General features: G+C 38.2%; 1 protein-coding gene across 1 annotated transcript; it reads left to right on the top strand.

The window, feature by feature from the left end:
* The first annotated feature begins 300 nt into the window (after positions 1-300).
* LOC134674209 (uncharacterized) lies at positions 301-22,325 on the top strand. Its single transcript, XM_063532268.1, has 15 exons — positions 301-584; positions 659-797; positions 4,537-4,681; positions 5,439-5,602; positions 6,515-6,638; positions 7,069-7,189; positions 7,222-7,280; positions 7,375-7,495; positions 8,154-8,283; positions 9,641-9,826; positions 10,723-10,867; positions 17,207-17,338; positions 18,485-18,572; positions 19,279-19,484; positions 22,088-22,325. Exons 1-15 carry the CDS (start codon positions 475-477, stop codon positions 22,318-22,320), a joined length of 2,103 nt encoding a protein of 700 aa, XP_063388338.1. The 5' UTR covers positions 301-474; the 3' UTR covers positions 22,321-22,325.
* Positions 22,326-23,986: the final 1,661 nt, after the last annotated feature.

Below are 23,986 nucleotides of genomic sequence, written 5' to 3'. Positions count from 1 at the left end.
AAGCACCTAAGATAATATTTGATATTAAATTGATTACATTATACCTCGGAGTAATTAACAATGGAGCCGCCATTAATAGGCGTTCCCCTCTGTCGAAAATAGGCGGCCAATGGTCAACCATATGTATGGACTGACGTTTATCTGACATGACGTACTTACCTATACATTTGATGTGCCCCTCCCCCGCAAAAAACGGCAGACTATTTTGTACCGAAAATTTTAGACGTGGCGTATCCGTTGGTTATATCCTCTAAGCATTATACCTATGATAAGCTATTTATTTTTTAAATTATTATTCAACTCACAAATAAATATGTGACGCTATCCTCGTAAACCAAATTCTAAGTTATATTTTCTCCGGGCAACCCTTTATTTAATTTCAAATCCGAACGGCTGACGGGCTGTCAAGTATTGTTATGAATGCATTACTTTATTTATTTGAGTTTTAATTAATTTTCCACGAATTAAAGAATAATGAGTGAGACAAAACTTAGTAGTGATGAAGTGCCCGCAAAATTTGCGGACTGGCTGCTGGCAATGGGTTGTCCCCCTGAAAAAGTACCGACAGTGGACAAAATTTCGCAGTACGTTTCTTCTCAAGTGATTTTGAAGTTACAACCTTGTTTTGGGGTATTAAATTTGATTATTATGTTCGCAGGATGTGCCGTGGAACATACTATTTAGTGTGGCGCAGTCTTATGGAACAGGTAGAATCAAAAGACATCATAAAACAGAAGAGACTGCAAGTTTTTGCGGACGATGTGAGGAGGTGTAAGAAGAAGAATCTATTTACAGAAGTAAGTGAAGTTTAGCAATATTTTTTCAGAGGACCTACCGCGACCCACGTTCGACGTGATAAATCCCTGTCACACTTACGTACGAATTTACAAGTGCGACAGGAGGCAACTCGGCGAACGTGGTTCGCGGTAGGCGCTCTGAATAACAATAATTTCGTTAAGTATTGTTATACTCTTGAAGTGTTAACAGTCTCATTAGAAGCTAGGAAAGCTTTAACAATCAACAGTTAACATTCAAAAGTGATTTTTAGTTAAAATTCTGACCATCTTATCGCCAGTGGATTATGGCCAGCAATTTTGTCTAATGGGCTTGGCCGGTCGAAGTATTTAGCAGATGGCGCAAGCATAGCTTGCCCTGTCAATCCTTAGAATTGTGTAATTTTTTTTGCAATGGAATTTAATGCCCCGGATGTCAGCCCTTTAAGACAAATCTTATAGAAAAAGGGGCAGGCTACGATGGCGCCATCTATGCAAACCTTTAACAGTTGCCAACCCCATTTTGTGTAATTCTGGTGCACAACAACCTTTTGTTTACCTTTAGATTCCTCAAAAACTTTTCCTTTATCTTATTTAATATACATGTATAAATTTATTATTAAATTCTACAATGGGACTTAATCTCTTAAGTTTTAAGATTTACCCCTGACATTTCGAGGATGGTGTTGTCCCCGTGGTCTCAGAGAAGACTGGCTAAAGTTGACAGCAAAATCTTCTAAAATATATAAAAATAATAAGAAAAAAAACTAGGTGCGTGGAGTGCTAGGACTATCTGAAGTTAAGAGGAATGGCTGCCAAATCGAAGAATACCAGGACTACATTCTGTGTTACATTGGTGAAACAAAAGGTTTACATGGCGTGGGATTTCTAATTAAGAAGGAACATAAACACAAAATACATAATTTTACAGGGATCTCTGAAAGGGTTGCCCTGCTACAACTGAAAATAGAAGACTTTAACATCTCAATTATCCAGACATACGCCCCAACAGATACAGCACAAGATGAAGTTGTTGAAGCATTCTATAACGACTTGGAGAAAGCACACAGTCTAGCGGATGAGAACCTCATAGTAATGGGTGACTTTAACGCGAAAATTGGACAGCCTAAGAAAGAAGAAAGCCCATGTTTTGGAAATTATGGATACGGAGAACGCAATACGAGGGGTCAACTACTAATAGACTATGCTCTCGAACACAACTTACTAATCATCAATACACTCTTCAAGAAAAAAAGCAGTAAGCGTTGGACATGGACATCTCCCAACCAAAAAATCCAAAATGAGATAGATTTTATTATGACTAACAAACATCATATGGTAAAAAACATGGAAGTTTTAAACAAAGTCAACTTCTCTTCAGACCACAGACTACTTCGAGCAACATTCAGTCTATGTCATAAAAGTAAAAACAGAAAAAATTATAAAAACCAGATAATAAGTCCTAAAACTGATGACGAAATTAAAAAATATATAGAAAATTTAAAAACAAATCTTAGCGATGAATTAACCAATGTGCCGGGAAGTGTTCAAACATATTACAACTACCTGGAAGAGAATATATTGCGCAGCTTACAAACTAACGAAGAAACTAGAAGGAAACAACATACAATACTTAGCAATCACACAAAACAACTAATCAAGAAACGCACAGAATTAATACAACTTAAAAACAAAACTAAAGATCAAAAAAAGGAACTCACTGAAATGTTTAAAATTACTAACAAAGCAATAAAACAGGACTACAATAATTACAGGGAAGAGATAATTACAAGGAACATACATACACACAGAAGTACCAAAAGAGCTTACAAGGAAATGTCTCTACATAAAAATTGGATACAAAAATTAGAGAACAGCTCAGGCGAGACCAAATCAAGGAAGGAGATATTAGAACACGCAACTAAGTTTTATAGAGAACTCTACAGCAAGAAAGAAAATACACCGTTACAGCAAGAACACAATATCACCAGCAATGGGTGCAACATAGTTAAACCAATTGATGAAGATGAAGTACTCTCTCACATAAAGAAACTGAAAAATGAGAAGAGCCCAGGCCTAGATGGGCTAACAAATGACTGCCTTAAACTAGGAGCTCCAATTTTACTTAAACACTTAAAAAAGCTATTTAATATGATACTAGAATTTGAAATAGTACCAAAACAATGGTGCTCTTCTGATATAGTACTAATATATAAAAAAGGAGACCCATTAGATATTGGAAATTACAGACCCATTAGCCTACTGACAAGTGTCTACAAGCTCTTCACATCGATTATACTGAAAAGAATTGCTATAAAAATCGACACCGCACAACCAAGAGAACAGGCAGGCTTCTGCTCAGGCTTTAGCACAACCGATCATATACATGTAGTGGAACAACTAATTGAAAAATTTAATGAATTCAGGAAACCACTATATGTTGCTTTTGTTGACTACAGCAAAGCCTTTGACAGCATCAGTCACAACTCAATCTGGAACGCACTAAAAGTGTCAGGAGTAGAACAGAAATACACAAATATCATCAAACACATATACTCAAATAGCACAAGCAGAGTTAAACTTGAAAGAAGAGGAGATCATATCAAAATTGAAAGAGGAGTAAGGCAAGGCGACCCTCTGTCACCCAAGCTTTTCATTGCCGTACTAGAAAATATTTTTAAAAACATAAACTGGACTGGATATGGTATTAACATTGATGGATGTCGCCTAACGCACCTGCGGTTTGCAGATGACATAATCATATTTGCAGAAAGAGCTAAACAACTAGAAAATATGTTACAGACACTAGACAAGGAAAGCGATGAAGTAGGCTTACAAATGAACAGAAGCAAAACGAAGGTAATGACTAATAGCCTTGACACCCCCATCAATGTAAAAGGAAATACAATTGAATATGTAAAGAAATACATATACCTGGGCAAGCAAATTTCCTTTTCACGGACTAATAACGAGGAAGAGGTAGATAGAAGGAAAAATATTACATGGCGAAAGTTTTGGTCATTCAAAGAAATTCTGAAAGGAAAATTTAGTATGAAGATAAAAAGAATAGTAATGGACACATGCCTTCTGCCTAGTTTATTATACGGATGTCAAACGTGGACTTACACCAACAAGATCAAACAAAAAATAAACACCACACAACGAGCCATGGAAAGAAGCATACTGGGAATAAACAAAATGCACAAAATTAAAAACGACACTATAAGAATAAAAACAAACGTCAAAGATGCGCTCACACAAGCCCTTAAGCTCAAATGGCAATGGGCAGGACATATTTCAAGATATACAGATGACAGATGGACAACACTAACAACAAGATGGAAAGGACCATTACCAGCCAAGAGGAAAGTTGGCAAACCAGTCAAACGGTGGACTGATGACATAGTAGAGGTTGCAGGAAAAGACTGGATGTACAATGCCAAACACAGACATTTATGGAAGAAATGGGAGGAGGCCTTTACCCAAACGGGATCCATACCTCACGAAAGGAGGAAAAACAACAGAAACAACAGCATAAAAACATATTTTAACAGAAACTAAAAAAAGAGTTATGGAAATAAAGAGGCTATAATAAAAAAAGAAAAAAAACAGCTCTTATATATCTGGTCCACAGTGATGAACGTACATTTTTAATTTGGGGTTCCGTCAAATATTTCGCTTGCCAAAAGGGTTCCATCACCAAAAAAGTTTGAGAACCGCTGTTCTAGCCTAAGTTTCTAGTATAAATTTTATCCAATTTCAGCATGACACAAATGTGCTGATGCCGCCAGAGCTGACACTGTGGCGGCAGCAAACTGAAGTGCGGCAGAAGGTGGTCGAGGCTGAAGCCCGCGTCGCTGAAGCCAAGAGAGACCTCATTGAGATCATGGACAAGGTGTCTAGCAAAAGTAAGAATTTTTTGTTAACAGGTTTATTAGGGCCCCCCCACATCTAGCGTCTTTCGAGCGTCTGCGTCTACAACTGTATGGCCGCGCTCGACGCAACGTCGACGCAACTGCTCAGCGACGTCATTTTCCATAGCGCTGACCAGACGCTGACGCTCGAAAGACGCTAGATGTGGGGGGGGCCTTAGAGTTATGGCTGCTGTATTTCTGGCTAAAGGACCATGGGCAAAGGGTCATCCATTAATTACGTCACACTAATTTCTAGGTTTTTTGACACTCCCCTCCTCATTGTCACACTTGGTCACATTTGGCAAACCCCTCCCCCCCTGGTGTGACGCCACAGGTTTTCAACAAAATCGGCAATTCTAATTAAGTAGGTTGTACTAATTATTCATATTTTATGAAATTATTTTTGAAAAAAGAAATATGTATTTTTTTTTTATGAAATAGGAGGCAAACGAGCAGACGGATCACCTGGCGGTAAGCGATTACCGCCGCTCATGGACACCCGCAACACTACTAAAATACCACCCAAATCCAAATATGTACTAGTATGGATAAAAATGATTATTGTTCCAAAAACTTGTTATTAATATATGTTAACTGTACAGCCAATCAAATAATTTAAATAAGTTAAAGTGACGTCACAAAAGATTGTGACTCGCCCTCCCCCCAGTCACAACATGTCACATTTTCTTGATGTAAGCTGATCTTAATGAAATAAAATAAACTTTATACTCATTGAATAATTTACCACCAGTATCCCAACGGAACCTGGCCCGTGAGCGAGTCCAAGACCTGCAGCGAAGAGGCTGGCTCCTCCAACTCCTTGCAGAGGATCTCCGCACCAAGAAACAGAGTCTTATTGAGGCACGCGCTATAGCTGAGGAGATGTGCGCTGTACAGGACCATACTGATGTGCAGGTCGGCCATTTTGTGTCACTTTTAGGGTTCCATACTAGGGATGTTGAGGATGCAGATTTTTTGACATCCGCAGATGCTGATGCGGATATTTAAAGCCTCACATCCGCGGATGCGGATGCGGATGTCAAGATTTGGTACTTAAAAAACGTCAAATATACTATTTTTAGCATTTTTTTTTATTTAAAAAAACGAAACATTTAGTATTTGAACAAGAATATAGGTGCGTTTTATTTAACAAACAGTAACTTGGCCGACTTTTCGGGATCTAGACGATTTCGTTATACATTAATGACGAAATTACCTAGCATTTACGCCGCCGGCGCCGCCCCTAATACGTTTCTGTTACCGACTTGGTCGACATCCGCAGCATGCGGATGCTCCGCATCGATTTTATGCGGATGCGGATGTTCCGAGGATGCGGATGCGGATGCGAATATTCGCAACATCCCTGTTCCATACCCAAAGGTCTGAGCAGGACAGGGTCAAATAGCCTGGAAAAGCTCATTATTACTGGCCGCATGGCAAGGAAGCGTAGGGGTGGACGTATGGCCAATTGGCCACGCGTGGGACGGACAGAATAACGTCACAGACAAACGCCACATTGCAGGCTAGCTTTCACTGGGCCCAAGACAGAGCAGCTTGGAGAGCACTGGTGAAAAGTGTCCACATTTGTCACATCTTTCAGCCATGAAGATACGACAAGGAAGAAAAACCCAAAGGGTAAAAACGGGACCCTATTACTAAAACTCCACTGTCCGTCTGTCTGTCACCAGACAGTATCTCTTGATTCGTGATACCTAGACAGTTGAAATTTACACAGATGATATATTTCTGTTGCCGCTTAACAAAAAATACTAACAAGTATGGTACGGAGTCGCCGGGTCATCCAGTATCTAAATATATTTGTTGCAGCCAAAACTAGACAGATGCCTGTCGTCCCAGCGTCGTCAGCCAGCCGCCGTTGCGGCCACCGTGGCGTCCTCCACCATGATCAGCAATAGCAGCACAAGCACAGCCAACAATGGCGATTTGGAAGGTGACACCATGTATTTGACATTTTTTTTCCCTAGCCTACTTTGGTGTCCCACTGCTGGGCAAAGAATGCGTCCAAGTCGTCCCGCCATCTCCTTTTCGGTCTGCCTAAACTCCGGCCTGCACCATCTACTGTATTCCGTGGGTCCCACTCAGTAACCATTTTGGCCCACCTTCCTGGGTGCATGCGGCAGACATGTCCGGCCCAGTCCCACTTAAGCTTAGCGGTCTTGACGCCTACATCTACATGTAAATGTATTTGACATAAATGGGCAATTTCATTTTAACTTGTACTTTGAAGCGCGACTTAACCATGACATTCTTGACGACATGTGTTTTAACATTGACCTTCAGTTTTGAGACGATTGCTAGAGTTAGTTATCCTTTGACTTTAATTGGAGATGTAATACTACAGTGAATTTTGAACTCTACAGAGGAGCACATAAGTCAGCTAGTGGCGTGTCGCGGCGACGCACTGTGGGCGGAGCTATACGCGCGTAGAGCAGCTCTTGTCAACTCATTGAGCAGAGGAGAGCCCACAGTGGACAATAACCGGTATGTATGACAAGCAATTTTGAACTCTACAGAGGAGCATATAAGTCAGCTAGTGGTGTGTCGCAGCGACGCACTGTGGGCGGAGCTATACGCGCGTAGAGCAGCTCTTGTCAACTCATTGAGCAGAGGAGAGCCCACAGTGGACAATAACCGGTATGTGTAACAAGCAATTTTGAACTCTACAGAGGAACACATAAGTCAGCTAGTGGCGTGTCGCGGCGACGCACTGTGGGCGGAGCTATACGCGCGTAGAGCAGCTCTTGTCAACGCATTGAGCAGAGGAGAGCCCACAGTGGACAATAACCGGTATGTGTAACAAGCAATTTTGAACTCTACAGAGGAGCACATAAGTCAGCTAGTGGCGTGTCGCAGCGACGCACTGTGGGTGGAGCTATACGCGCGTGTGTAATATAAGCTATGTGTAATTCAATTATGTAAGTACAAATCTGTAATACACTCAAGGGCAAATTAAAACGGTTACGTTTGTATAGGAAATATGTGTAAAGGATTTAATGCAATTTATAAATTAAAATTGATTGCAGTAACTGTTGTAAAACGTGTAATTAATTAAAATCACATTTTGACTGCATAGATCGCATTAGTGATCTTAAATAATAAGTAAAAGTAGTTTATTACTAAGACTCCGCTCTGTCCGTCCGTCTGCCTGTCACCAGGCTGTATCTCATGAACCATGATAGCTAGACAAATGATGTATTTCTGTTGCCACTATAACAACAAATATTATAAACAAAATAAAATATTTAAGTGGGGCTCCCATACAACAAACGTGATTATTTGCCGTTTTTTGCGTAATGGTACGGAACCCTTCGTGCGCGAGTCCGACTTGCACTTGACCGGCTCTTTTATTAATTTGATCCACCTCGTAGTTAACTTTGCACCATTCTTTTACAGATATATTATGTTTTGAAATAATAAGTTAGTTTAAATAATTGTTATTTTCTAGGCCTAGTTTTCAAGCGGTCCTAAGCGAGACTGCGGCACTGCAGTGCACTTTAACATTAGAAGCCTTCAAGTGCCGTGAAATGACGAGATTCGCTCAACAGCGTCTTGCACAAGCTGTTGACGCATTGAATGTAAGTTATCAACAAAAATAACAAGAAAAACCGCTCAAGGTTACAAATACAATGGATGATTCCTATGCCAAATTGCATATTTAGGCCATTTTATTTAAAAATAAACCACGACCACCTGAAACCTGTTTGGTGAGTGAAACCTGTGTCGAAACGTCGGTAAATCAAGGTAATTGAATATAATTCGCGTTAGACTCGTCTATAATGTGAGTTAATATGTGTTCAAAACGCGAAAGTTTAAAATATAACATTTTATTTAAAGTTGTCCCCTACACTTTTTTATATTTGTGAAATTTTATGTTATTCCTACTCTTCTGAGCTCGTGAAAGTGCTCGTGATTCTTCACGAGCTCTTTCTATCCTAATAGGAGAAAACAATTGTAAGAGTAAATACACCAAACCACCACTTATAACAACATTTATTAGGGAATCACAAATATTAGAATATAGTTCTGAAAATAATATGCCACGACGCCCTCGCGCAAAACCAATCTAAGATGGACGACCACCTCTAGTGATGTGACCTTGCCGGTTATCGTAGTGATGTCAAACACCGATGAAATGACGATTCCGCCGTATACAAGTGTTCTGGGTTTTTAATAATTTATTTCCATTCCGTTACCATTTTTCATAGACTTTGTATGGCGGTCACGGAATGAAAAGATCTAAAATTGTATGGAAGTTTTGGGACACTTTTTTTCTCCTATTAGGATTAAAAGAGCTCATGATTCTGAGTAGAAATAACATAAAACTTCCCAAATTTGAAAAAAATGTGTAGGGGAAAATTTAAATAAAATGGCCTATTTCTACTCCTAAAAATCACTCAGCTATGGACCCCTAAATTTGTTGTAGTTGTGGACCTTGTGAACCCGCATGGCTTCGACTAACCTAACCCAAACCTTACCCCAGTTTAGTGATGTGCCGGTGAGAACGTTCTCGTTTCTGAGAATTCCTTTCTGAAGAAATTTCCGGAAAATTTCCAACTTTCTCAAGAACGTTCTCTTATTGTAGCATAAATAAGTTCTAAACTATGTTTTTATTTAAATTGAATAACATATTTACTTGTTTTTATACGTTTTGCCTCAAATAAATTGTTTGGGCAATTTTGTGTTGTTTTTCTCCTGATTTTTTTTATCAATTAGTATTATTTTATATATTGCTATGAATGGTGCCAAGTATTTGCCTTTAAGCTTCCAGGATATTTGTCTTAAGCGGTTAAACAAAAAAATTCATCGCTTTTGCGACGAAAGGGTAAAACTCTCAGAGAACATTTCCGAGAATATTTTCGATAGATTTCTTCTGTTCTCGGGAAAATTTCGAGAACGGTACATCGCTACCCCAGTTATATTGTTATATTACAGACCCAACTAACAGGCGAATCCTGCGAACTGTTAGTTCTTCGGTGCGAGCGCGCGCGAACAGAGGCGCGAGTTCTCGCACTGCGCGACGCGCTGCGGCAAGTCACGGAGGCCGAGGGGTTGTTTGCCACCAGCCGGGCTGAGCCGCAGCCTGCCCACAACCAGATATATAAGATTGATAAAGCTATTGTAAGTATTACCAGGCGTGGCTCACTCCGCGATTTCGTCGCTTTGCTACAGGTAGCTAAAAGTAAAATTACATCCGTTCGGCCCCAATTTTGGGGTTTGCCATAAGCCGCGCGTGGCGCTGTCGCCACCTAGCGGCCATATCTGTCCTGATCGTAACAGACGCGTTTTGTTAGAAAGTGAGTCTTCTGTACCTAGTGCAATTATTTATTCTGTGGTATTAGGTAAATAGACTAACCGGCGAATCATGCGAACTGTTAGTGCTTCGGTGCGAGCGCGCTGCGACATTTCACGGAGGCCGAGGGGTTGTTTGCCACCAGCCGGGCTGAGCCGCAGCCTGCGCACAACCAGATATATAAGATTGATAAAGCTATTGTACGTAAATAAATATAAATAAATAAATGTTGTAGCATTCTTATACAAATTGACTAAGTCCCGTCACGGTAAGCTCAAGAAAACTTATGGGTACTCAACACAACGATATATATACAAATACTTAAATACATAGAAAACATCCATGACTCAGGAACAAATATCTGTTGACTTAATGAACCATTTGAGGATAGATTTTGTTTACTTTTATTTAAATACCTAAAGATACAGGCTATAGAAAAGGTAATTCCATACAAGGAGCATTCCATGAAATTTTCTACCGTTTGTCCCGTACAAACGCGATTTTCTGAAGATTTTCACGTATAAGAGTTTCCTTTTCTAAGACAAATGGTCAAAAATATGCACAGAAAAATAATCGCCTGCTTTAAATGCCGAAAAAAAAAGACGCAAAACAGAAAATAATATGCATTTGTACGGGACAGCCCGTGGAATGCTCCACAAACGCATAAGTAATAATGCTCGTTGTATAATCTGTAATGTTGTTTTTAATGACAATAATTTTGCAGGAATCCAAGAGAGAGGAAATCAAAAGCGTCACATCGTCTCTAGCCTCGACGGAGAGGAAAATGCAGAACGTGAGAGAGTGTCTGACGACCATTTTTAATGGTTTTCGCAACGACGCCCCGGACGCCAATATCAGCCACGCCAGGGGTAAATAAATAGATATTATAAGACATTTTTACATAAACTGACTAAGTGCCACTTGCACAATTCCACTAACCCAAGGTTAACCGGTTAAACCTGGAGTTACCATGGTTACCATTACAATATGACACTGGGTTAACGGTTAAACCGCTTAACCCCAGGTTAGTAGGATGGTGCAAGTGGGCCTAAGCCTCAATGATGAGCTCAATCTCGCCACTGGAATTCAAGACCAAAAAAACCGGGCAAGTGCGAGTCGGACTCGCGCACGAAGGGTTCCGTACCATAATGCAAAAAAAGGCAAAAAAAAACGGTCGCCAATCCAAGTACTGACCCCTCCCCACGTTGCTTAACTTCGATCAAAAATCACGTTGTATGGGTTGTACGTGTTGTATGGGAGCCCCACTTAAATCTTTATTTTATTCTGTTTTTAGTATTTGTTGTTATAGCGGCAACAGAAATACATCATTTGTGAAAATTTCAACTGTCTAGCTATCACGGTTCGTGAGATACAGCCTTGTGACAGACGGACGGACAGCAGAGTCTTAGTAATAGGGTCCCGTTTTGAGGAAGAGGGTAGCCGTCTGCGAGTAAACATCGTTAAATTTTGCTCCGTAAATATTTGTTGAATTTAAGTATTTAAGTTGAAGTTTTACGTAATCTTTCTCGCTAATATCTTCGGGAAAGTTAAATACTAGTGAACAGTGCACTTGGAATACAGTAAAAGTGCAGATATAAATGACAAAAGACAAATTTAAAGTGATATCAAACAAAAAATGACAATTATTTCACACAGTGCAGAGTGTTTGAAACAAACGTCGTAAGCGACAGGAATTGCACGGCGCTTACGACCTTTACCCCACGGCCTGGCGTCTTGGAGATAACAACGTCGTACAGTAACTGAACAGCGAGTGTGAACAAAATTGGACCATAAATACCGTGAGTCAAGCTCTAATTTCACATAAAACTTTAAAAGATTGAAGTCAAGTTGACAGCCGGCCATCACCAATAGATTTCGCAATTAACATCTCAAAATACCACAAAATGATTTGTTTAGCTTGCAAACTACAAATAAACTCCCGTTTGGAATTAATAGTATGTTCGGCCTGCAAGGGTTTTTACCATTATACGTGCGGTAATATTACCTCAGCGGAGTATAGAGAACATGGACAAGAATTAATGCGTTCTTGGATATGTCCACCCTGCCAATTGATTACGCGCAGGATAATTAGGGATGACACACCAGTGGGGAAACGCAGCCACATATCGGCAAATTTAAACGACACAACTATGTCAGTAGACGAGCTATTAAATTTGGACGAAAACTCACCTAACACGACAGATTATAACATCACCACGCACACCGCAAACAGCACCACAGCCCAACTTGTAAATATTAACCAGCCACTCTCACTGGACCAAATTAGTCAACTACTAGATACAAAGCTACAAAGAAATAACGCAGCCCTACTAGATGAGATGAAAAATATAGTACATAGTGAAACGCACAACATTTTGTTCGAATTAAGACAGGACATTACGCAGAACATTAACACAATATCAACACAACAGGAAGCTTTAAAAAAAGAAATCGACATAACAAACTCAAAAATAGGACATTTACAACAAGCAAACCAAAGATTACAGACCGAGCTAGATGAGCTAAAAAATCAAATCAAAACCATAAACCGGGAAAACCCTTATCGTAGCCATAGTGATAACCAATACTACCAAAAATCTATAATTTTATACGGTCTGGATGAATACCATCCGGAAAAGGAACCTGAGCTATGTCAAAGATTAGACAACATATTCTACGACATCCTAAACATAAGCATTAACGGATTTATCGAAGGGGTTTCACGAATAGGTCGTAAAGGATACCGTCGACCGCTTCGTATAGAACTTCTAAATAAAAGGATGGCAACGTACATACTACAAAACGCTCACTGTTTCAAAAACACAGGTCTCGCGGTGTCACATTACCTGGATGGAAAGGCCCTGGAAGAAAGAAAAGTACTTAGAGAGACATTAGTGAGAGCGCGCCAAGAAGGAAAACATGCGGCGATAAGAAACAATAAACTTTTTATAGACGGAAAACAATACGTCCCACCAGTAAATACGCCAAAACAAGCACAAACCACACAACAATCTTCCACAAGAATAGATCTTTCGACCCAACAGGACAAGACGCAACCCCCTACCACCCCAACTACAAACACACAGGATGCATCACAATCACAAACACTAACAAACACTGGGTCAATATCGATTATAAACCAAAAAGATGCAAGTTCAAGCCAGTCCTTTCGTGAATCCTCGCTGATTGCTCAGCCTCCGCAGCCTGTTCTGCCTGCGCAACCTGGTCAACCTCCGCAGCCTGGACAACATGGACACCCTCAGCAATGCACTCCACCCATCGTCGAACGTTACTCGGAAAACTCGAACACAGACAGTACACAAAATCATACCTTTCGTGGCTAAAAATGATATTTTCCGCTTTTTAGATAATTGTAATAACAATAATTTTGTCAATATACTTCATTTAAATATAGCAGGCTTAATTAACAAATCTGATACGTTCACGGTCTCCTTGGAACAATTGGAAGATAGCAATATAACCATTGATGTAGCTTGTTTTTCGGAACATTTCATGCTGAAGGAAGAAACTAAGCTTTTCTACCTAAAAAATTTTCATTTGGCCTCCAATTATTCGAGAAGGGTCAAAAGGGGTGGAACTGCAATTTATGTAAAACGGGGAACTATATACAAAGAAATATCAGATATTAACCACCTGTCCATGGACACATGCTTTGAGTGTTGCGCAATAGAGCTAACAACTCTAAATATAATTATAATTTGTGTATATAGGGTTCCAAATTCAGATTTTAATATTTTTATGGATCGGCTGCAACAAATGCTCAAAATTATAACCAATAAAAAAAATAAAAAAATTATACTATGCGGTGATTTTAACATCAATTTGCTAAAACGCGATTATCTTTCTTCAACTTTTGAGCATGCTTTACTAAACTTCAATCTTAAACTTAAAATTAAAGATCCAACCCGACCATGCAGCGGAGCTTGCATTGACAATTTTGCTGATAATATTCGTGACTCAAAGAGCGTTATAGTTGATTTTGGCATATCCGATCATAGTGCTATAATCTTACAATGTCCGGTCAAGCACAATTATCAATATAAGTACTGGTATATTAAGAAGCGAGACTTTTCTATAGAAAATATGCACAAATTCAAACATAATCTCTCAAGCCTTAGTTTTTGCGATGTTTATGAGAGCAATGACCCCAATAAAGCATATAACAATTTTATTGACAGCGTAATTTTGCTGTTCAAACTATGTTTCCCCTTCAAACTAATAAAATTATCACAAAGAATAAAACCGCGTTGGGTTACCAAAGGGATTAGAATTTGTTGCAAAAAAAAACGTGAAATACTGTGGCGCTACAGGTCAAATCCCAATGAATCGAACAAAGCCGAACTAACATCATATTCTACCAGACTAAAAAAAATCATAAAGCTCACACAAAAAGCACAAAACAACAATTACATAAAAAAATCAGATAATAAATGTCGAGCTGCGTGGAATATCATAAAAAACCACAATGAAAACTGTCCCAAGCAAACCATTACGAAAATTGTCAAAGATAATAACTCTTTGTTAACAAATCCTGTAGATATAGCTGACTGTTTTAATGATTTCTTCACTGAACAAACAACGACACAAGTAAAATCCAACAATAATAATAAAGTAAAACTTTCCTTTAATGCTTTACATTCCATGTTCCTAGGTCCGGTGACACCCCAGGGTGTATATAAAATAATTAAGCAATTAAAAAATACAAACAGTACCGGATATGATGAAATTACAACAGATGTTGTAAAACAATGCGCTGATATTATACTGCAACCTTTTACTCACATTTGCAACCTAATACTTCAAACAGGAATCTTCCCGGACAGTCTCAAAATTGCGGTAGTCAAACCATTGTTTAAAAAAAATGATAAAGAAAAAATAGAAAACTATAGACCTATCGCATTGTTATCAATATTTTCGAAAATTATAGAACGAATAATATACGAACAATTGTACAATTACTTGGAAAGCAAACGCATTTTAGCTAACGAACAAAATGGTTTTAGGAAAAATAAATCAACTTCCTCTGCTATCTATAAATTAATTAACATGATCATTACTAATATTGATAAAAGAAACCCAGTTTGTGCGATATATATGGATATGACGAAGGCCTTTGACTTCGTCAATCATGATATACTATTGCATAAACTGGAGCAGTACGGAGTTAGAGGTGTTGCTTTGAGCTTATTTAAATCATATCTGACAAATAGAATGCAATGCACAAAAATAACAAATATATGTAACATAACAAAACAAGAATTGGCTTACTACTCCACGATGAAACCAATATTGTCAGGAGTTCCACAGGGAAGCATCTTAGGGCCGTTGTTGTTTTTAGTATATATAAACGATCTCCCTCATCATGTTGAACATCCAATAGTCTTATTTGCGGATGACTGTACAGTCTTAATTGAAATGACGAATCCTAATACATATGAGTTTGAGATCAATAGTGCACTATCATCTGTCGCGCAGTGGCTTGAAGATAATAGATTAAAGATCAATACTACAAAAACTAAAATAATGCAGTTTTATCAACCTCTCTCAAATGCAATGAATATTAATATAAATTATAATAATGAAAATATTGAAGATGTAAAGGTCATAAAATTTTTAGGTTTAGAAATAGACTGTCATATCGATTGGAAACCGCACACTGAGTCTTTATGTAAACGTGTAAACAGTTTCGTATTTGCTCTTAGAAAAATGTCGCAAACTTCAGACCGCAATACTGTTTTACTAGCGTATCATGGATACATCGAATCTATTTTAAGATATGCAATAATATTCTGGGGTAACTCAACAAACAAACTACTCGTATTTAGAGCGCAAAAAAAATGCATTCGCGCCATATGTGGCCTAGCAATAGACGATTCATGCAAACCTTATTTCAAAGAATTAAAAGTACTGACACTTGCAAGCCTATATATTTACGAACTGGCAGTTTTTGTTAAATCTAATCCGGAACTGTTTCCACTAAGATCGAATCCGAACGTGAGAAATACCAGATATAGACATGCAATACAAACGAGAAGTGGCAAAACTGCTTTATTAAGGAAAAGTATATTAGGCATGGCGTCCATAATATACAATTCACTACCTGAAAGCCTCAAAGTATTAGAGATCCAAAAGTTTAAAAACATATTAAAGACAGAGCTCATCAAAGGAACATACTATACCATCAATGAATTTTTATCTGACAAAAACTTTGCCCGTGACCAAAAGTATCCTTTCTATTAATGTATTCTATTTTATGTGACATAATTTCAATGTATCCGAATGTAAAATTAATTTGCTATAATGTAAATATATAATAGGTTCTAAGCTATCTAATAATAAGTTATGATAATAAGTTAGCTATAAGACTAAATATTTGTACACCTATATGGTAGATCACAGAGTACTATATCATTTCACTGTCATCTGTATAACCTGTGTTTCACAAATAAAATATTACTTACTACTTACTTACTTACTTACCCTTTGGGTACGGAACCCTAAAAACTACGACAGATACGTCACTGTCAAAAATGTCAGTCACGTATGTCACTGTCAAGTAAACATTTCAGGTTTTGCCATCTTTTTTGCAATATGCTTAATAGGGCCACTTGCACCATTCCACTAACCCGGAACGGGACGTACAATTTGACACTAGCTTAACGGTTTAACCGCTTAACCCCGGGTTAGTTGTAACCATCGAAAAAAGTCAAACGTAGGGGCATAGCTATGGTCATAATTTCAATAGGGAATATTATGCGAAACTCTGCGTAGGGGGCGCCACTACCACTATCCATCACAATCTGGGGGTCTACCGCGAAACAAGTCAATCGGAATTTCGTTATCTAACCTCTATCACTCTTTCTCATTCGAGCGATAAAGAGGCAGATAACTAAATTTCCATTTTCGCGTTTCCTGGTAGGCCCTTGTTAACAAACCGCCTTGATGCATCAATGTCATATTTTATTGTCTGTGAAATCTTGTCAAAAAACAGTTTAAGGCACGGTGTGTATAAGTTACTCTATGGTTTACTAGCTAGCTTAGTGCTGCACTCTGGCGGCAGAACATTGCAGTAATACCCCCTATATCCAGAGAGGAAAATCAGGATGTAGTATTGAAAACCGGCCGCCCCATTCCTCTTAAGATCGTGTGGCATATTCCATACCCATTTACACAGGATTATTCCGCAGGCCTGCAGCTAGACCTGCCCTCAGAGTCCATAGCAAGCCTCCGTCAGTTCTATGAGAAACGGCGCTCGCGAGCCAAGATGGAGCTGAGCATGGAATTCGACGTCTCGGATAATTCATTCAATGACCTATCAGGTATTTTTTTTTGGCTATAGGGTATTTGACTGTATTTAAAATAAATTATTTTACACCATGCATGAAATAAAGCACGTAGACGGCAGTTGTTTTTAGAGACAATTTATATTTAAACCCCGTATAAAACTATAAAGAGTAGGTAATTTGATCGTGACGTTACATGCTAGTGTTTCATAATATATAAATTCCATAGTAGCAAAATCGATTTGACACTTGACAGGTCATAAAAAGAAACTGATTTGACTAATAGTCAAATCCACTAAAATCACTTGAAACAACACATTTTGGCTTTGAAACTCCATAAACAAAAAGTTAGGCAAAATCTTATTTTAAAACCTGGAATACGATGGCAGCGCCATCTGCGTCAAGTTTGGCGATTATATCATTATTAACCTTTTAACCGCCATAGAATTTTGCATCGGTTCGAGGGCGAAATTAGCCCGATTTGGTATGTCTTATATATCAGGCTACGGTGGTTAAAACGTTAAAGTTGTTTTTTAATACAGTTGCTCAAAAAGTGCTACTTTACGTAGCTGTTTAGCGTGCGGAAAGTTGGTTATCTCGAACTAGTGCTTTTTACTTTTCCAATTTTTTTAAATTTATACTTGTTCCAATTCACGACTACTTATTGATGAGTGTTAATATTAGTTTCCTTTAAACGTCGTAATCAGCATAAAAACCTACCGTTAATGTAAGAATACGAAAAATATTACATATTTCATATTTAATTACTTACCTCTTCATCATTATAACACGTTTATTTTTTAATATTCAATATTGAAAATTCCGTTCTTAATAAGTTGACTGAATGGAACGGAATAGCTGCCAAACGCGCAGCCAATATACTTAAAGACGACGTCTAACCGAGCTGTCACTGTTACCACTTTTGTTTAGTGTACGATTAACAATGTTTTTCTTATTTTTTCGCAACAGTATTAACAAACGTCGTTCGATACACGTGCGGAGATGTCATTCTAGGTAAGGTAAGTAATGACATACCTTCCGCACTAGCATCGAAATGTACTATTTTTTTTCAGTACTCCATTAACGGTAAAATATTTCCTACTAAATCGTTTTTTTTTATGCTCAATTCAAGTATTTGTTATTAAATCAGTTTATTAATGTTTATATTAACTTTTATATTAGATTTGGGCAACGCACGATTCATCGACGAGCTGAGAATATACTTGAAGAAATTCAATCTGGAGAAAAACAGGAAACTTGTTTTAGAAAGGTAACATAACTGCATAATTATTTTTAGATAGATAGATAATAGTTTATTCATCACTCATGATAATAGTTACATTTAAAATATACATCGCGCAGTCGCCATCAGATATATTGGAGCGGCTGAGGTGCTCAAAATATCTGAACACGCACTCTAGCGCCTTGACAATAGAGGCGTGTTCAGATATTTGTGAGCACCTTAGCCGCTCCTATTTATCTGATGGTGACTGTACACAATACCTATACTACTAACAAGTGCGACTAGTCAGGAAATATTAAACTAAGGTGCATGCATGTCATAGTTTGTAACATTCACACTTCATATACAGGGTGTTTGGTACAGCGTTTGCCAAATTAAAAAGGCAGATAGGTTGAGTAATTTCCTATCTTCTCAGGCCTAGAAATTTTTAATTTGGTACAAAAAACAATTTTCACTTCTATGACAGTTTATCGTAAATTTCAATTTTTTACTTGCGTAGTAGTAAAAAAACCATGGCCTTTTTTGTTTTTCTATGCATGAGAAGATAGCAAATGACTCAAGTTATCTGCCGTTTTAATTTGGCAAGCGATGTACCAAACACCCTGTTATACATATTAAGGCCCGTGCCCGTGCGCGTTATGATATACAGATCCTTATGAAAGACGGCACACCGCTTGCGTGACGTGTGCGTGCGCAGCTCAAACATTCTCGCCTTAAAGGTTTTTTTTTACAGCGGCGAAAAAATCTGGGTATTTGAAACGCTCCGATCCGCCGCATCCCGCCTGCAAGCTCGCTGGCTCACCGCCGACATCGCCAGCGGACTTACGTGCCCGTCGCAGTCTCTTCCACACAACGTACTGAGCCTCGTCAAGGCAGTCGGTCTTAAAGCTAGGCTACGGAGTGTGGGACAAAGTGAGATAGACTTAAATGTCAATGTTGGTGAGTATTCTGACAACCCATGTTAGGGGCTGTCCATAAATTACGTCATCGATTTTTGACACCCCCCCCCCCCCTAAAATTATGCATCGAATGACCCCGTTTCCTCCTACGTCATGCTATCATCATCCGATGTCCAGACCCCCCCCCCCCCTAATTTGAAATTCTGTCCAATATATTGGTCCAATGTGTATTTGCATCTCACGTTTTGCTTATAGAGAGAGTGAGACGCAATGCACAATTGGGCAAACAAATTGGACACGTGGAATATTACTCTAACCCACAATCCAAATGCCTTATTTCACAATAGGCAAGCGTGGCTCACTCCGCGATTCCGTCGCGTCGCTACAAGTACATGCGGACCACACCAATTTTGGTGTCTATAGTTCTTTTTTTTTTAGCATTAGAAAAAAGGTAAACAATCTTGACATGTCTTTTAATTGAAAAACACATTTTAATAATAAGTCACGGCAAATATGTAACAATTATGAATGTAATACGATCATTTATATTCTTCTGCTTTCATAAGTAATACTTTTTGATTTTTAAAAAGCGTTTTTCAATTAAAATACATGTCAAGATCGCTTACCTTCTTTCTAATGGTAAAAAAACTAACTATAGCAGTAGTGGTTGCCGCGCACCGCTATCTACGGAACGGGCGCCTGCTCGCGCTTGCGCCACCTTGCGGTCATATCTGTCGTAATAGACGCGTTTTGTTAGGGAGTGTACCTTCTGTACCCTATTACATTATTTTATTCTGTGCCATTATAGTACCGATCACATTACGTTAGTGGGATGGCGTAAGTGTACCTTACAAATACAAACGTCAAATTCATTTTATTCAATTTAGGGATAACCAATAACTATATTACGTTTATTTCATAGGAAAAAGACAGTAGAAAGACAAATAAATAACTTATGAACTAAATACATCTATAAATAATACTAAATTAAAACTAACAAATTAGTAGCCAATGACTACACTTTTGAAGCTATTCTTACAATAAGTTTTTGGCGAAAATTTCATTTCGTCAGTTTTATCGCCGACTGTACTTTTTTTCCACAGGGAACTAATACTCATCGAGACAATTCTAAGAACCCCAAACACAATTAGGTTTCGTTGTTTTATCACAGAGTTCCTATAGCCACCTCCGGTCTCCATCATCAGATCAGCTCGATGGTACCATAATATTGTATTGTCACCCAACTTACATATGTATGCAAAATTTCAGCTCAATCGGAAAACGGGAAGTGGATCAAATTTAACTTACAAGATTTTATTACAGACCAATAAACAGACAACGGTCAGGTGAAACTAAATAAAAGCTTGTATAAAATGAAATGAAAGCATTTATTTCGGATACAAATACATCCATATTATGTTAGTAATAAGTAAGATATTAGGTGTGTTAGTAGAAATACACTACGTAGAGTTTCGTATCTTCGCCTGGGTTTTGACACTTTTCCCAAAAAATCTCTCAAATTTGAAAGCATTTTAATCCGTTAAGGCGAAAAAACGTTTTTTAGTATTCCTAACTATCAGTATACACCACTAAAACTTTGAATTTCATTGGTTAAGTTGGTAATAAATGGCCCCAAAGGCAATAGGCGATGTTTGGGTATTTTTTCCAATCTTCGCCTATGGCATGCCTTGCCGCTAATACTTACTTTTCTGTGACTTACACATGTTAAGTCGTATCTCCTTGGAATGTGCTATTATGCTATGAACCTTAACTACACCAGACTAGGCATATATTTAAAAAACCGGGTAGTAGGCGAAGTTTGGTAACAGTTTGAAGTTGTTTTCATACATTTTCTATAATGAAGCTAGGGCTGCCAAAAATTGACCAACATGCCAAATAAAGGGGAGTAATGGTTTATAAGTTAAAAAAATAATTATTTTTAACAAAATTGTTTATTGTTGCAAAATTGTTGTTATTATCGTAATCGACATCAAATCAACCTTATCTACACAAAGTGAGACACAAAAATACCTATTTGGTACCTATTCAATATCGGTAAGAGTAGAAATAAGCATTTGCATATAGCGTAAACTAAAATATCCAAACATAAGAAAATATTTAAATTTGGGAACAAGTAATATCATCCACCAATGAATGTGGTACAAAAAATTTGTCAAGGGGTAGGCGAAATTTGGCAACAAGATGGACGCAAAGTGCCCTCACCAATGTTTTATCCAATTGTGACTTCTAAACGTAAGCTGGCCATTAAATAATAGTTTCATATGAAAAAGAAATAGTTATAGGATATAATCATGTCAAAAGTTTACCATTACCGGGTCCGTATCACCGTTTAAAACTGATGTTAAAACACTGGTTTAAAAAAACGTGTGGTCGACGTTGCGAAAAAACCTCACTAAAGGACAACTGTGTGAAGTTAGCCGCAGAATGTTCGAAGAATCTTGACACCCGTAAAAAATACTTTGTATTTAGCAGGTTTATGTAAAGCTTACATTAGAAACATTTTGTTAATGGCAACTTATGTCAAACTAGGCGAAAATAGGTAGCGTAGGCATAGATACGAAACTCTACGGTACACTTTTGAAGCTATTCTTACAAAAAACTCAAAATATCACCTTCTTCCAGACATAAACAAACACATTGACGAAGAAGATCAGATCATAGACAAGATCAAGAAACGCCTCGACGAGAACCTCCGCAGTCTCCAGAAGACCGTCAAGACCCTGGAGCAGGGGAAAGAGAACCTTAGTCTGTGGTCGGATAATCAGTTCAAGAACCATATGTCGCAGCAGAGGACGGTCGACGGCAAGCCGTATAAAGCTTATGAGGCTTATTATTTGGAGGCGTTGAGTTTCTGAACGTTGTTTGTTTGTTTAATAGAGAATATCACGCAAAACTGCGTAGAGGGCGTCACAAACGCAATCAAAGGGCCTACCGCGAAACACGATAGTCGAAAGTTCGGTTTTTGCCTCTATCACTCTTGCCTATTCAATCGATAGAGAGGCAGGTAACTAAATTTAGATTTTCGCCTTACGCGGTAGGCCACCTGTAAACAAAGCGCCATGATGCAGCAATTTCATTGTGAAAACTTGTCAAAAAACTGTTTAAGGCGTAGAGTCAGACCGAGAAAAGTCTGCAGCGATTATGATAGCCCCCGCAGTGCAAGTGTCATTTTAAACGTCAAACTTCTATGAAATTATGATGTGCAAATAAAACTTGCACTGCGTGGGCTATCAAAATCGCTGCAGACTTTTCTTAGTCTAACTCTAGTATGTATAAGTTACTATATAGTTTTCACCTCAGCAGCTCGAACAAGAGTACTTTGCTTCTTAAAAACAGTGAGCAAAATGCGATTTTGCTCACTGAGTCATTTTGTCTCACTCAGTGAGCAAAATCGCATTTTGCTCACTGATTGAGACAAAATGAGTGAGCAAAATCGCATTTTGCTCACTGAGTGAGATAAAATGTCATTTAAGTGACCTTTATAGTCAAATGTCATTTCAACATGCGGGGTCTAATACAAGTTCGATATAATCGGGTTCTATTATCTCTGTCCGGTATGTTCTCACTACTTAGGGTGAAAAATTTTGTGTACTACACGAGATCAAAGTTATTTACATCTCGTGCGCTTTTGAATCCCTTACTACGCTCAAGATTCTAAATTATTATAGAATCTTTCGCTTGCACGGGACTCAAAATAAGCACTCGAAGAAATATCAAACTTTGATCTCTTGTGGTACAAATAACTATTACTAAACAACATAGTGGTGCACTCTGGCGGCAGAACATTGCAGTAATACTCCCTATTAAGACGAAAGTACAGAACCTGCGCGATATCGCTTTTTCATACAAACTTCCCCATTGATTTAGTTAAATTATGTTTTATCCCTGTCTTACATATACATAAGTCAAAATGACAGATAAAGACAAATAATTCATAGCTAATTCAGGCCAGTAACGTATTAATGAATAGCGCCATTAGTCCTCATTTTCCTGTCAAATATTTGTGGTATCAACTGAAATAGCTTCTAAGTTTATTGTCATAAGGGTTTATTTTGCATGACAGCTGTGATCTATTCTGTATGTGGCAAACAAAGGAAACCTTAAGCCCCCATTCCCACGGGCGCTTTTACAACGCGCGTTAAAAAAGCGTTGGAGTGACACAAATGGATACATGTGTATTTATTCACACGACAGCGGTGGCGCTTTTTATCAAGCGTTGTTGGATTTTCGACTTAAAGCCTTGGTCGTTAAGTCGAATTTAGAGTGTGGACAGATTCAAGCGTTTTTATAACGCGCGTTGAAACGCTGTGCGAATGGGGGCTAATATGTATGTTGTTTATTCTTATAATAAATGGATAAAAAAATATCATTGTTTTTGTTTTCATTGAGCATAAAATAAACAATTCCAATATTCACATCTAATCATCTGTACAGGATGTATCAAAAATAGTGGGATCTGTTTAAGGGCATATTCGGTATCGAGTTCTGATTAGAAAAAGTGGAAGAATAAATTTTTCAAGC

Source organism: Cydia fagiglandana, chromosome 19 (assembly GCF_963556715.1).
Source record: "Cydia fagiglandana chromosome 19, ilCydFagi1.1, whole genome shotgun sequence".
NCBI lineage: Eukaryota > Metazoa > Arthropoda > Insecta > Lepidoptera > Tortricidae > Cydia > Cydia fagiglandana.
This window is presented reverse-complemented; position numbering and strand designations above follow the sequence as displayed.

Bases quoted from the DNA above. Each gene is read 5' to 3' on its own strand.
- LOC134674209 (XM_063532268.1), top strand. From the start codon at position 475: ATGAGTGAGACAAAACTTAGTAGTGATGAAGTGCCCGCAAAATTTGCG. The intron at 6,639-7,068 runs GTGACACCATGT...TGAACTCTACAG, and splicing joins CAACAATGGCGATTTGGAAG to AGGAGCACATAAGTCAGCTA. The intron at 7,281-7,374 runs GCGCGTAGAGCA...TGAACTCTACAG, and splicing joins CACTGTGGGCGGAGCTATAC to AGGAACACATAAGTCAGCTA.